The sequence below is a fragment of the Physeter macrocephalus genome, chromosome 4 (assembly GCF_002837175.3).
Source record: "Physeter macrocephalus isolate SW-GA chromosome 4, ASM283717v5, whole genome shotgun sequence".
NCBI classification, from domain to species: Eukaryota; Metazoa; Chordata; class Mammalia; order Artiodactyla; family Physeteridae; genus Physeter; species Physeter macrocephalus.
The window spans coordinates 130,893,363-130,909,957 of NC_041217.1; the positions used below are offsets into that span (position 1 = coordinate 130,893,363).

Below are 16,595 nucleotides of genomic sequence, written 5' to 3' on the forward strand. Positions count from 1 at the left end.
ACGGGGAGGGGGAAGGGTAAGCTGGGACAAAGTGAGAGAGTGGCATGGACATATATACACTACCAAATGTAAAATAGAGAGCTAGTGGGAAGCGGCCCCATAGCACAGGGAGATCAGCTCGGTGCTTTGTAAGCACCTAGAGGGGTGGGATAGGGAGTGGGGGAGGGAGGGAGACGCAAGAGGGAAGAGATACGGGGATATATGTATATGTATAACTGATTCACTTTGTTATAAAGCAGAAACTAACACACCATTGTAAAGCAATTATACTCCTATAAAGATGTTTAAATAAATAAATTAATTAAATAAAATTAAAAAGTCACAGGGATGTATTGTACGGCATGTGGAATATAGTCTATAATATTGTAATTACTCTGTATGGTGACAGATGGTAACTGGACTTATCATGGTGATCACGTCATAATGTGTAAAAATACTGAATCACTAGGTTGTACACTTGAAACTAGTCTAATATTGTATGTCAATTATAATTCAATTTAAAAAAGCAAAAGGAAAAAACACAATTATTTATAAAAGAAAGAAAAAAGATTAGAAGGAAATGAATTGTAGTGGTAATCTAAAATGGCAGCATCCTAGGTGAAAGACCTATACACTGAAAACTATAAAACATTGGTAAAGGAAATTGAAGATGATTTAAAGAAATGGAAAGATATCTCATGCTCTTGGATTGGAAGAATTAATATTGTTAAAAGGCTGTACTACTCAAAGCAATCTACAGATTTAATGCAATCCCTATCAAATTCTCCAAGACATTTTTCACAGAACTAGAACAAATAATACTAAAATTTATATGGAACCACAAAAGACCCAGAGTTGCCAAAGCAATCCTGAGGGAAAAGAACAAAGCTGGAGGCAAAACCCTCCCAGACTTCAGACAATACTACAAAGCTACAGTAATCAAAATAGCATGGTATTGGCACAGAAACAGACACATAGATTGATGGAACAGAATAGGGAGCCCAGAAGTAAACCCACACACCTACTGTCAATTTATCTATAACAAAGGAAGCAAGAATATACAATGGAGAAAAGACAATCTCTTCAGCAAGTGGTGCTGGGAAAGGTGGACTGCCTCACATAAATCAATGAAATTAGAACACTCCCTCAAACCATATACAAAACAAAATCAAAATGTCTTAAAGACCTAAATAAAGGACATGACACCATAAAACTCCTAGAAGAGAACATAGACAAAACATTCTTCAACATAAATCATAGCAATATTTTCTTAGATCAGGCTCCCAAGGCAAAAGAAATAAAAGCAAAAGTAAACAAATGGGACCTATACAAACTTATAAGCTTTTGCACAGCAAAAGAAACCATCAACAAAATTAAAAGACAACCTACAGAATGGGAGAAAATATTTGCAAATGATGCACCTGACAAGGGGTTAATATCTAAAATATACAAACAGCTCATACAACTCAATATCAAAAAAAACAAACAACCCAATCAAAAAATGGGGAGAAAACCTAAATAGCTGTTTCTTTAAAGAAGACATACCGATTGGCCAACAGGTACATGAAAAGATGTTCAACATCTGTACCTCAATAAATAAATAAACAGACAAACAACAAGGTCCTACTGTATAGCACAGGGAACTATATTCAATATCCTGTGATAAACCATAATGGAAAAGAATACAATAAAGAATATAGGGCTTCCCTGGTGGCGCAGTGGTTGCGCGTCCGCCTGCCGATGCAGGGGAACCGGGTTCGCGCCCCGGCCTGGGAGGATCCCACATGCCGCGGAGCGGCTGGGCCCGTGAGCCATGGCCGCTGAGCCTGTGCGTCCGGAGCCTGTGCTCCGCAACAGGAGAGGCCACAGCAGAGGGAGGCCCGCATACCACAAAAAAAAAAAAAAAAAAAAAAAAAGAATATATATATGTACAACTAAGAATATACATGTATGAAAGAATATATATACATATATATGTACAACTGTACAGCAGAAGTTAACGTAACACTGTAAATCAACTATACTTCAAAAAATTCAAGAAATAAATAAATACATTTTTTAAATGTAGTATACTGTAAAATGTACTACTATTTAGCAGTTTAAATGAATAAGCTAGACCAACATGAATAGATATAATTTCCAAGTCACTATCAAATGAAAAAGCAAGTTGCAAAAGGATACATACATTTTTATATGAATATATAATTAATGACAAGTTTAAGAACATACAAAAAAACAGTGTATGTTGTTTACAGATACATCAAGTATACTAATTTACACTAATTTAGGATAGTGGCTACCACTGGGAAGGAAATAAGGGAATAAGATTGGGGAAAGGTAATACACTTCAATTATATACATGGGTTTTTTTTTTTCCCTTAAGCTTAGAGATAGCACATGGCTATTTATTATTCTATCCTCTATATTTCTGTATGCTTGAAATTTTTAAAAACTAATTTAATAAAATGAACATATTGCAAAGTACAAACTTCTTCAGCCTGGCATTCAATACTCTCCACAATATTTTTCCAACCTCCTTTTCTAGCCTCCTTCACTATTTCCTATAGCAGTGTTTCCCAAGTCTTGGACATTTATATACGTCCTTCCTTATTTTCACTATATATGCCATCTCTATTACAATTAATGAATATTTTTCTTTTCATAATTTTAACCCCAATAGCCTTGTACAGGTCAACGATAAGTAGGAAACCACATGTTTAATAAACCAGCTATTCTTTTCTAATATGAATATACATATATAAGTATCAGAATATTTGTCTCAGGGTCACCTAAAAACATCAAGTATCACACTTTGGGTTGCACTGTCTTATACTAGTGGTTCTCAAATTTGGTGTACAAGATTACTTGTGAAGTTTGTTAGAAATGGAGGCTCCCAGGCCATACCTCTAGGGATTCTGATTCGTGCAATCAGAAGACAAAAAATCGTGCCCTATATGTGTCCATGGCACCTAACAAACTGGACTATTTGCCATTCTCTAGAGAAGCTCTACATTTTTCTTTTCCAATACTTTTCCTCTTGTTATCTCCTCTGCTTGACGTACCCTCCCCCTTCTCCCTTAGCCAACAGAAATTAAGCCTACACTTTAGGGCTCATATTAAATATCACCATCACAATAAAGAACTTTGACTTGGATGTGACATCTCTCTCATTTTAACACTCCTCCTTACCCTATCAATTTATTTCTATTTCTGTATGAATGCTTATCATATTCAGTGTAATACATGTCTACTTGTCTTATTCTGCCTCCTGAACTATAAATGCTACTTGAGGGCAAAGCCTTGGTCATTTTGTGTTTTCAACATGACAGTTATTCAGATACTTGCTGGACTGAGCTCTGCTAAACACTGAATTAATTTAACAATTTTTATTAACATTTTAAAACTCATGTGGCATAAGCATTAGAATATTCATTCACATAGCATTACAAATTAAACATGAGAATCTAGACTACCTGGCCTCAATTTCAAAATGAGAAAACTGAAAATATATCCTATATAGAAACAAATAATTTAAGATGTTTTAATTTTCAAAGAAAAATATAACAGTTTAACTAAAAATGCTGAATTCAGTTTTTAAGAAGGAAAATTGCTTAACTTACAATCTTCCATGCAAAAGTAAATGATCAAGTTATTAACTGACAAAGTGAGGTTTTGATACTGCTAACAAAAATCTATTAACTTAAGAACAACAGTATAATTAAAGCAAAGTTAATTGACTCTGGCAAAATTCTCAGTACTTCCATATTATATTTCAACATAGTTTCTCATTGCTTTAAGACTGCATATTACTTGGATGCATCAAGAACAATAACTTCTAAGTAGTTTTCCAGTGTAAAAACTATTAGTATAAAACCACAAAACTATCTGTTTTTAATCAGAAAATATCAACATGCAACTCATTTATGAACATTGTTTTTCTCAATTTGGTAACAGTAATTTGGGCTTTTTTCTATTCCAGAGATAGACTACATCACTGTTCTAAATATACTTATTTCAACCTAGATAAAAAATAAACTAACGGAAACATAAATGGGACTTTTTAATGGAAAATGTTCATCAACATCAATCTATATTACCATATATCTGTATTTGTATATTTTAGCACATACATGATACTTTATAAAGCCAGAGAATTGTCAAACTAAAATATACAAATGTATATACTAATTTCAAGTAATAAAAAGGGGGAAAATGGAGAAAACATATTTTCTTATGTTCACTTGGCCTTTCAGGTTGAAAAGAAGAATGAAAAGACGACAACTGTGAGAAATGAGGAATAAGAAAAGGTTCTCACATATCTCATTTTCTCCTCTCCTCATTCATTTTTCTGTCATGTTCCTGTTAAATTTCCTCTTTTACATGGCAGGTCAAGTAAACTAAACCTAACTTAAATGAAACTTTTTATTTAACTTTTTCATTCTATTTTTACATTATAAAAATAAAATTTCAACCCACTATGTCCATTTTCCTGAATAAAATTAATTGGAAGTAAAGCAGTAATAAGGTATACATATTACAACTGAGCTCAAGTTAAGAATTCCCAAAAATGATTCTAGTTTTAGTTTTACTTACCATAAAAAATGATAACCTATAATATTGATACTAATAAAGAGAGCCATCCAATTAGGCTAACTTCCTAAATAAGCAATTTTTTTACTTTCTAAAGTACTAAATATAGACAGAGTTTATGGCCCTATAAATGTTTTAGCAGTACTCAAGGGCCAGAAAAATGCAGAAGTTTAAAGGTAATAAGAGGGGTTAAATAAACCTATTTCCAGGATCCTATAAGTAGAATAGATCAGATTAAACAAGTTTATTGGAAGGTTAACAATACAGCTCATTTAATAAAACAGTTCTGAGAAATCCAAAAACACCATTTCTCTTTACAAAAATCAAAACACTTGGACTAACAAGAAATAATGCACAATTTGGCTTGATCAAATACTTCATTAATTTTTTTTCTACCCCCTAAGGTATTGCCCTTTTAAAATCCTCTTCAAATAAAATACAACCTAATTGCTTGCACATGGCTAGTTTGCAGAGATTTTTATTTCAACAGTGCCACCTAGTGGAGCAATCAATACTTTCAATTGGTCACTAAGTGATTTCATCATCCTCAAAAGCTAGCAATCCCCAAATAGTTGTATTTTCTGGTTCAAAATATTCTTAATAATATTAACATTCAAGGGGAAATTTTATAAACGAATCATAATCTATAGATTTTTATCTTCTGATAGGCTACCTGTAATAAAAATTAGGTCATTTACAAATATTATAATATTTAAAATAAAAGTACCTTAGTGATTTCTTCAGAAGCTCGTTTGAAGTCCTGAACATTTCGACAGTAAAATCCTATTGTACAGCTAGGATCCATTTTTCGAAATGACATCTTTTTGGGAGAAGGGCAGTGGAATGTCTGTAATTTTAAAAGTTCTTTAGGATTAACTTAGTTTTATTTGATGGACTTAAGTATACAAAAATATTACTTAATTTAAAATTTGCTATCTAGCTTTTCTCCAAACTACAAACATGCTTTCAAATGGTGTTTTAGTCTATCCTCTGCAGATGATCCCTCCCAGTCTCCAAAGCTGTAAAACGTAAGCGCCAACACTGTGTATATTCAATTCACCAAATCTCCAACTTATGCAACATTAGTGCCAATCTGCAAAAGAAAGGAAGTGTGTCAAAAGTGGTGTGCATTTCTAGACTTCCCTGGTGGCGCAGTGGTTAAGAGCCCACCTGCCAATGCAGGGGACACGGGTTCCAGCCCTGGTCCGGGAGGATCCCACATGCCGCGGAGCAGCTAAGCCTGGGTGCCACAACGACCGAGCCTGTGCTCTGGAGCCCACGAGCCACAGCTACTGAGCTCCCACGCCACAACTACTGAAGCCCGCGCACCTAGAGCCTGTGCTCCACAACAAGAGAGGCCACCGCGGTGAGAGGCCCACGCACCACAACGAAGAGTAGACCCCCCTCGCCGCAGCTGGAGAAAGCCTACGCGCAGCAACGAAGACCCAACGCAGCCAAATATAAATAAATAAAATAAATAAATTTTTTTTAAAAAGTGGTGTGCATTTCTAACACTTGCAGAAGGGAAGAAAAATGTGTCTCTGAAAAAGACATGAATAAGCTAGTACAAGGTTTAGAATCAAGTTAGCTATTTCTAAGAAAGTGTAATTATGTCTGTTTGGTTAGAGATTTTTTTGTTTATAAACCTTTGAATAAGAATACGAAGACTTTGTAAACAAATATGCCGGTTCATGAAAATGCTCCATAATGATATGAAAACAGATCAACATGAGGGTTTTAGCAATTGACACAATTAGCATATAATTACACATTCTCCCAACCCACTCTTCTACTGAGCTTTACCTCAAGTTCTTGTTCAGTCCCACCCAGGATACAGGTGAAAACTGTTCTATTATGGTCCTTGCCCTTCTCCTTACCAGTCCTCCTGTTCCTTAGTTCACTTTTCTCAAGTGGCCACAATGCTAAAGATATAAATGAGCTAAGGAGACTGCTCTAGACTCTCTACTCTTGTCAATAGGCTGTGGCTACTAGTAGAGTCTGGTATCTTTAGAGAATGCAAAAGGAGGAAAAGGGCAGAATATAAAGCTAATCATTCCAATGTTTTTTTTCTTCACCACTACACTCTGGTACTTTGTTCAAAAGATTTTTTTAACTGCGTGAATGCTCAGACACTTGTCCTTAAAAATTATTGATGCTACCAAATCTTTTTTTGTATGTATAAAAAAAGTTTATGTTAAAAAGGAGGGCCATAATATATATATATATTCATATTTGCTTATATTTGCATAAAGATATCAAAAATTAACAAGTTTAAGGAGAGGAAGAAAACTGGGCAGATGGGAGACAGGTATGGGAAATTCTTCACTGCATAGTTTATATTTTTGAATTAAAGGAAGAAGCTCAAGAAATAATCTAGGCTTGATAGGAACCCATAAACTTAAAATTTCCCTACATTTAATGCCTGAAACTAAGGGATTTCAACTTGAAACTATCTATTAAAACACAGAAAAATATAGGCTTTCATATTTATGTTCATGGTGAATCAGTCAAAATCACTCTTTTCTCTCCCCCTACATACATCCTAGTGATCCAATTACTATCCCATATTATCATCAGAGGATATGCAAAACAAATACATTCCAAGCTGCTTTTTTTTCCCTTACAGATAGTTCAGTCACATACTAGATTCAAATCCAACATCATGCTAGTAAGCATAGACCAAACAAATGTGTTTTCAAAACTATGACTTCTATGAAATGCTTAGCTAACACTTAATTTACAGTGAGATCCACCCTAGCTAAACTGGAACGTCCAGTGTTCTAGTCAACACAAGTATTGTCTTAGTTGGACTTTTTCTAACATTGTTTTACCTGTTTTATTTATAAAGAGATATTAAAAACAGATATGGAAAGGCATAGAAGAGCTAGGTAAACTTGTTAGTTAACAATATACAGGAGTATTACTGTTTAAGGCTCAGACAGTTCTAGGTCATAGTTACAATTAAATTATTCTACATACAAGGTATCTAACAATAGTCATTTGCCCAACTCCTTCCAAAGCCAATAATAAGGAATGTTTATTTGGTTTTTGCTACTTGGGGATAAGAAAGAAGAGCCAAAAATTTGTACGGTCCAACAAAGTATTTTTTTAACCTGTCTACATGGGTGCCCTAAATTATATTAAAGCATTGCATTGATTCAAGTTTTCATGTAAGAACCATTGAGACTAAACTGGTATAGGCTTAGTGCTATTTCACTGTATTGCCTCAATCATCATAGATAATAATGACAAAGACTAGTTAATCATAGTTGTTTAGATGCCTACAACGAACTTTGAAATTATTCACCAAAACACAGATAATCTCTGATGACTGAAAAGTGAAATTGTTACTGGGTGTTCCTACATGAGTACTAGGACTCATATTACAGAGAGGTATTTTATACCATTTAAATTATAATCTTTTGTTCACCCAAGAAGATTCTGAAACAAACCAACATTAATTTATAATTCAGAATCATTTCTGTTTACTGTAAAACAAGTTAGACTTTAAAATATTTTCCCAAGTGGCATTACACAGCTATGTTCACTTTGTGATAATTCTCTGAGCTATGCACTTAGATTTCTTTTTTAATTTTTAAAATTCTGATGACTGCTAAGAGTAGCAGCTTCTACTTCACAAACACATTTTAGCAAGTATCACTAGATACACTTCTGTGACAATAAAATATGTTTCTGAAAAAACTGGCCAGAGTGAGTCAATTCCCATTTATTTCATTTTTCAACACACTGTTTATTCACTGCCTCAACAAACAGTTAGATATTAGGCACTTACTAAATTCTAGGCCTGTTCTAGGCTTATTATATGGAATAGTGGATTCTATTACCTAAACATACAAATAATACTGAAACAAATACTTTTAGGTGTAGCTGTGTTATTCTGGTGATTTAGATAAAGCTTCCTAAGATAACTAATTAGAGAATATATCCTTACTAAAAAGCACCTCCTACGAACTGCAGTTCACATGTGTAATTCATAAAGCATACATCTTTCACCGATGAATTCACTCATCTATCTACATAATCACATCACATCATTCTAATAGCTTTAATGCCACTATTCTCTGAACTTACTAGGATATATTAAAATAGTCACCACTGTATAAACCTCCTAAAACCTGAAACTTGGAATTGGGGGCCCAGGAATCAGAAGAGACTAACATATCTATAATAAGGTTTTTCTTACCTTACTAATAGAATATTAATATTAAGGTAATACAATATTACCTTAATAATAGAATAGATTCAGTATTTGTAAAGAGATAGAATCAGTCATTCGGAAAGTATATCATAAATAGCATGAAGCAATAGTCTCTGGTTTAAGAAATCTTAACTTATTAAATATATACACACACATACATGCATGTATACACACACACACTTCATAAATATGTATAAGAAAATATATATCCACTAGTTCTCTCATCCCAACAATTGAAACTCTGCCCTGTCCTAACCACTAACAACGTGAACCCACAGTTCAACAGACCCTCACTGCTAAAGCTCATCTTAAACCCACTTTCTTGGTGTCCCAATATATAAGAAATAAATGCTTCTGTGCATTCAAGAAGTTACCTAATTTCAACAAATTTTACTTTACAAAGTCTCTTAAAATCATTCTTCTTTTCCATTCTCACTTTCACCCCACTTCAAGCTTTTACTGAAGTGCTGAAGTGTTGCAACAGTCTCCCAATAATGAGCTGCGACCTTCCTAACATTGACTGTGTAGACATAACCAGGATATTCACTGACCTGGCAATATTTGTAGAGTCTCTCAAAATATGAGAAGAATAGTCTCTTTCTACTGGCCAAAATAACCAACACTAATATTTTAATTTGCCTGTTTTAGATAATACTAGAATACTGTGAACAAGTTTCCATCTGAATCTCAAGTATTTACTTTTTTAAGGAGTCAGTTTGACACAGACACACTGGAAATGTAACACAGACATAGGAATCAGTGCCACAAGACCACAAGGCAGCAGCAAAAGAATTACAGTGTGGTTTACGTAGCACAATTCTATGTGCCTCCTCACACAGTATCAATCAGCCAACTAGAAATATTTATTAAAGTTTACATGCAAAATATTATGAAGGAAGGAAGTAGAAAGCAAAGCTGATTCTGGCCTCAAGACGCTTGTACTTTAGTTGAGGTAATAGTCTACAAAAAATGCTAGGTTGTTTTATAATGTATCTTTTAAAACCAGTTTTTAATCTTGTGGTTTATCCATTTTCATAATCTACCCCCTAAATACTTATTAGGTATTAACATTAGCTAGCAAGCTATTACTAAAACAAAGTACTAAATCACATTTCCATCTTGTCAAGCTCTTGAGAATTAGTAATCCATGCCACTCAAGTGATTACTTTAAAAGTCTGTAAAAGCATCACCTGGGAAAACAAGAACCAAAACCATGTAACATGGTTTACATAACATAAACATGGTAACATAACATGGTAACATAACATGGTAACATAACATGTCTCACTTATGCACTCTCAAAATTTTCTGAATTAAAATGCTGCACATGTATAATTGATTCACTTTGCTGTATACCTGAAACTAACACAACATTGTAAACCAGCTATAATGCAATAAAAATTTTTTTTAAATGCTGGATCAGAAAATGATTAACATAAAGGAAAAGAAGACTTTAAGAAATCAAAGCTAAAACAAATATTAGAAACCCAATTAAAACTCGTGAAAACTTAACTAGAGGCTAAGACTTAATTACTATACTTAAAGCAAAATAATTTTGCAGCCTCCTTCAATCACTTTGTCACTCTAACCCAACTCCATCATCTTCTTTATTTTTTTTTTCCCCCTTTCTTTTTTTTTAAAACATACCTAACATTTTAAATTCTTCAGTACTATTCAGCTGTATATGTACAAAATTACTTGGAGGCTTGATCATTCATTTTGGTAGGGCTAGGGTATCTAACAAGTTAGAGACAAAGATAAATGAAGAAGAAAGTGTATTGTAAATTAAAATTCAGCAACGAATTATTTAACCTTTGACCATTGTATGTATTATGGGTTTACAAATTAGTAAAATATTTATTATTAACCTGTAACTGTGATACCATAAAAGCGTAGCTGCCTAGCACATCTCTAAATTAGAATTTGCTTCATATGGTAAGAAATCAGTACCAGCTCTTTATCCACAGTACCTCAAGAGGGAAATCCTTTATGCTGACATCTACAAAAGATTGGCAGTAATGAGGATCCATGTAAATCAAACTGTCATCTACAAGGACAAAACAGAAGACAAGTAATTCAAAAAACACCTTATTATTACACTGCTTACAATCCAATTTCTATGTAGAATAGCTGAAAAAAATCTGGGAGTAACAGCTTGCCAGACTGATATTCATTGACTGAAACATAGGTTTGCACAGGACAGATTAACTTTTGCATAATCAAATATGCTTGTATAAGCAGAATTTTTATAAAGTGATGAGACTGTCATTTAATTTTTGGTGATAAAATTACTTTCACAAACACACAATTATATTCTACAGTTTGCATATGAAAAATGTATTGCACTACTTTATCCTGACAGGAAGAACATATTGCTTGTCATTTTATCATCAACTAGCACCACTAAAACTGATAAAAGGTAAATATGTAAATAGCAACTGCCAGAATGTGGCAGCAATGTCTTCTAAAGTTTAGTAAAACCAATAAATTATGCCTTGTTTATGCAATAACAGAAATTAAATATACATTTTACAGAATCCAATTATGCTGTGGACCAAATGACAAATGAGTGGCTATGGTAGGACTGATGAATTTATAAGGTACTCATTTTGCTCCATTAATCATCCTGTTTCTAGATGATCCTATATTAACTTTCCAACTTTGAAAAGAAAACAGAGAAGAAATATATTTTACTAAATCACTAACCTTGAAATCCAGCAAAGTAATATGACTGTTTAGGTTTGCCACCAACAATACCCACACAATATTCAAGGCTTAAAATACCCTGCCAAAATAAATTAATTCAAATTTAGAGTCAAAAGACAAATGATAATTATTCAAGACAACCAAATTTGTATTACTAATAGTAGTAGTAGTTCCCAAATTTTTCACTACCAGTTTTATTTTTATTACATTTTCCCCATGTTCTGAAATCCTTTTGTCCACCAAACTATCTTCCATTTTCTTTAAACCATTCAACAACATTAAACAATTACTATGTGCCAGTTATAGAGATAAACAACATAACCATGGAAAGGCAATAAAAATGCCTGCCAAAGTCAAAACATTTGGCCTTTCAGTTAGCTGGTGCAGCCTTGCTGTGATCAATGTAGTATTTTCATCAGGCTTTTTGAAATGCTAGAAATAATTATTAGACATTGTTACTGTTTTCACTAAAACTTGAGTCTTAGAATCACAAACTAAAAAACATTTTTAATCAATGGCATTCATGACAAAATTTTTACGCTACTTCATTTGGAATAAAGACTAATGAAAACAATTTAATTCAAGGAAAATAATAATTATTACTGTATTTAAACTCAGTTTATTTTACTAATCATAAAATATCAGTGATACCTCAATAAATTGTTTAATATTTCCCTCAGCATCTATTCTAAGCAGAACTCTATTTAAGCTGGGCCAAATAATTCTATACTTTTTAAAAAAACATGTCCATGGAGTGGAGTCAATTAAAAACATGTCCAGTGGAATCAATTAATATCCTATCAATAGTTTCTGCATTAATTTTAGCATATATTACGTTAGAAAACACTAATAATGATAAAGTATATGTTATAAAACCCCAAAATATTAAACAATAAACTTTCCTTCTCTTAAATAAGAGGATGTTTCAAAATCTAGAAGATACAAAAATAAAGACTGTATGAACAAACGCTTTTTTCCTTTAACAAGTAAACAAACCACAGTTTTGTTTAAACTTAATTATTTTCTTAAAAATAATATGTGGTGGTTATTGAAAAAACACACACAGAAATTTCCCAAAACCCCAACACTCATCATTTTTAACATTTAGGAGAATACCTTCTTGACATCTGTCTATATTACATATATTCACATATAGATTTATAAATACAATTTTATATATATGGCATATACAACATATGCCATTGTAACTTTTGTCATTCATTATCTCATAAACATCTTTTCCTATCAGTAAATATAGATCTATATTATAATATTTAATGGCTGTAAATTTTGTATATTTTCAGTCTTGTGAAAATATCATAGAGGTTTTTTTGGAAAGGAGAACTGCACTGAAGAAATTACAGAAACAGAGAAGGCATATAAAGGTAAAATTTTAGAGCTAACTAAAAAATAAATTAAGATGAAATTATACCAAAAAACTTGATAATAATAGTTATTATTATTCTATTGTTATCATTCTATTAACAATCCTATTATTCTATTGCTTTCCCCCTAAATAAAAATCCTTAACTCAATTAGAGAGTGCCTTACTTTAATCTGAGGCAATCTGATCAGCTGAAATACAGTGTTTCTGATACAGGGACCCATGAGGAAGTGAAAGTTCTAAGTCCCTCATAGCCAAGAAAAAAAAGAAAAAATACATATATGTATAGCAAGAATCATCACAGACTCTCTTCAGATAAAGAATGATTTCAGGTAATGGAAGAAAGACTGGTTCTTGACACCTATATTTCCTTTTCAACAGATTAGAGCAGATTTAGCAATAAACACTTATAAGTAGATTAGGAGCTAAAATGCCATTACATATAAGAAGCTGGGGCTTCCCTGGTGGCGCAGTGGTTGAGAATCCGCCTGCCGATGCAGGGGACGCGGGTTCGTGCCCCGGTCCGGGAAGATCCCACATGCCGCAGAGCGGCTGGGCCCGTGAGCCATGGCCGCTGAGCCTGCGCGTCCGGAGCCTGTGCTCCGCAACGGGAGAGAGTGAGCGGCCCGCGCACCCCAAAAAAAAAAAAAAAAAAAAAAAAAGAAGCTGTATCTTAGCTTTTTCACAGTTATCTAGTGGTGAGAATTAATTGAGCTGCATCCATGCAGCAATAAATAAGACTGAAGTAATCAGTCAAAAATGAAAGTCCTAATTTGTCTTGCTGAGGAAAGAGAACATATTGGATTTTCCTCATTCCAGGTCCTTTTAAAAATAAATAAATAAGTAAACTTCCTGTGGTAAGAGCTGATAAAGCACCACACCAAACTTCTTTCTCCTCACAGAATGCAGCAGGAGATGGTAACCATCTCTGAAATACTGTGGAATTACCTCAATCAATAAATTTTAAAACTAGAATTGAACGGTGAATTTTAGAGAGAATAACGCACAATGGTTTGGCAGGAAAAAATACAGCTGCTGACAAAGGAGGAGGAGGAAGAAGTGTAGTGGGGAGCAGTGGGCAGGGCAGTGATGGAGGTACAGGAGGAGGTGGAGAAGGAGGAGAAGAAAAGGGAGAGGAAATGGAAGAGAAAGATTACTTTTCTTTTAGGGCTATTAGACACACTATTTTTTTCACTGCTAACTGAATGACTCTTTACATGCTCTCCTTCTGGCTTCTGACCCAACCACGCCCTGACCAAGCACAACATAACACTACTTCACTCAGCCATTTCAGCCATTTTTACCTGAGAGTTGAAAATTTTAAATGTATTAATAGTCACTACTCTAAAAGGGGACTGTAGCATAAATTAAATTAGTAGAAGCTCAAAGAAATGTTACATTTTAGAGAGTCCATATTTTAGGGGAAAATATGAAAAACAACAAAAGTTCTGGTCTCTGTCACCAGTTTGTTATCCGAATTTGAACATATCACTTAACTTCTGTTATTTCTGTTTTATAAAGACAATCCAGTTCCTAGCTAGTATGAGGGTAAAATGAGATAAATCTGTATTAAAAGTGTTATACAAATATGAGAGTTAACAAATATTTGCTGAGCAGCTCCTATATGCTAGGTACTAAGGATCACTTTAACAGCTAACCATGGTTTGTTTAACTACAATGCAGACTCCAATGAATCACTCAACAGCGTTAAGCAGTCCTGCCATCTGATAACTTTTATCAACACCACCAATCAAAGCCCTCAGCCAGATGAAGCATGCCTCAAAGCTATCTGCAGTCCATTTCACCAGGAGTGGGGGTTTGGCAAAAGAGTCAGTTCTGAGACTGCCTCAATTTCTGATCTTCTCATGGTAGTAGAGAAGGCAGGGGAATTCATTTCAGATTTGGTTACAACCAACAGAGACATGACAACATGCGAGAAGTCTCGAAACCCTCCGTGGATCCACTAGATGAAATGGTTCATATCTTCTCATATTCCACCAATAATTCTACTAAAGAGTCCACATGTTAGAAATCAAAACCCCACTTTTATCTAGGTATGTATATGTTATTGGTTATAGTACTGCTATTATTAGTAACAAGTATGCCTGCAACAGTTTAGTATTGATTAGGAAAAGCCAATATACCAGCTAGAAGACTTCCATATACCACATATTGAAAATAACTGCTCTAGGTTTTTAGAATTGGTACAATCTAGAGTAAGGATATATGTTCTACCTATATACATAGGGACCACAATATGGGGTTAATGCTTCATGTGGGGAACAAATCTAAACTTTATTTCAAGATTACTATATGCCATAACACTCCATTCAAAGAGGAATTCTATATCTGGTCTTGATTTTATTAAAACTATGAAAATAATATAAATAATATACTCTCAACTAGAAACTAAGTATTTCAAAAGTTAAAGTTTTGTGACAAGATAACTTAATTAGACAGGTTCTTTTGGAAAAAAGAATTATGTGTTCTGAAATAGAACAGATTTTTAACTGGTTAATATGAAGAAAACAAAGTTGGAAGCTCCCCATACTATCTTCATCATTTCGGTCTATATAAATAAGTATTCTATCTACTGATGGACCTTATGGTAGCACAGGAAACAAACTAAGAGATAATGCAGCAGCAATTTAAAAAAACTCATTTTGTTTCAATAATTACCTAGAAATAGTTCAGTGTGGGTTTTATGAATAAACAAAGGTACATACTTTTAAAAATCACAAATAAGGATGATGGGAACTGTAGACATATTTCAGACTATGATTATTGCTGCACTGTATCCCCTTGATTAGCTGCAAAGATTAAAAGCCTTTTTATTTTGTCATAGAACACCTTATTCTTCAAATCACATCTGATCTTGTAATACTGAAATTTAAGATCTCTAATGTCAAATTTTACAATCTACAACTATAAAATCATCACTACCCATTTCATAGAAAAAAGATTGCAAACCTTCTCTATTTTTCATATCAGCCAGCATTGCCTTCAAAAAATTTTAGCTCTTATTTCGTACCTTTACAAAATCTAAATAGTCGGCATTGGTTCTTTCTCCACCAAGTCTAACAGGAACTAGAATAATAACAGCTTTGTCATCTGTATTATCAGAGGCCATGGAAGTGCACTGTTTATCAATTACATCAGAACTGTAAACTGAGGAAAAACACAATTAATATGTATTAAATTTTATAAAAATGATTTTCAGAAACATTTGTACCCCAATTTCCCCCCCACAATGGCCAGTCATATGATCTCTGACATCACTAACAAGGTCTCAATGAGTTAAAAAATACATACCTCATTTATGCATTCAATAGATATTTACCAAATAACGACTATATGGCACTGGGTCCTCAGCAGTGAGCAAAATGGAGAAAAACCCCTGCCCTCATAAGGCATACCATCTAACAGGGAAGTTGACAATAAATAAGTAAAATATAAGATATGTCAGATGATGATAGGTGCTTTCAAGAAAAACAAGGGAGAAAATGATTGATAAGAAATGTAGAGAAGGGGTGCAATTTAAAATAAGGTGGTAGGGAAGTCAAGACTTAAAGAAAGAAAGAAACCAAGAAATGCAGATACCTGGGGGAAAGAGATTCCACATAGAAAGATCAGCAAGCGCAAATGTCTTAAAGCAGAAGCATTGCCAGCTTGTTCCAGGAACAAGAGAGCAATGCCTCTGCAGGGAAGTGAGCAAGG

General features: G+C 33.7%; 1 protein-coding gene across 1 annotated transcript in view; it reads right to left on the bottom strand.

Moving 5' to 3' along the window:
* The window catches only part of ATG4C (autophagy related 4C cysteine peptidase), a 58,914-nt gene that overhangs the window by 7,270 nt on the left and 35,049 nt on the right, over positions 1-16,595 (bottom strand). Inside the window, exons 7-10 of the mRNA XM_055083908.1 lie at positions 15,910-16,046; positions 11,495-11,573; positions 10,759-10,835; positions 5,297-5,416 (exon numbers count right to left, since the gene is read on the bottom strand). Coding sequence (XP_054939883.1) covers positions 5,297-5,416; positions 10,759-10,835; positions 11,495-11,573; positions 15,910-16,046 — 413 coding nt within the window. The remainder of the gene's footprint in view (positions 1-5,296; positions 5,417-10,758; positions 10,836-11,494; positions 11,574-15,909; positions 16,047-16,595) is intronic.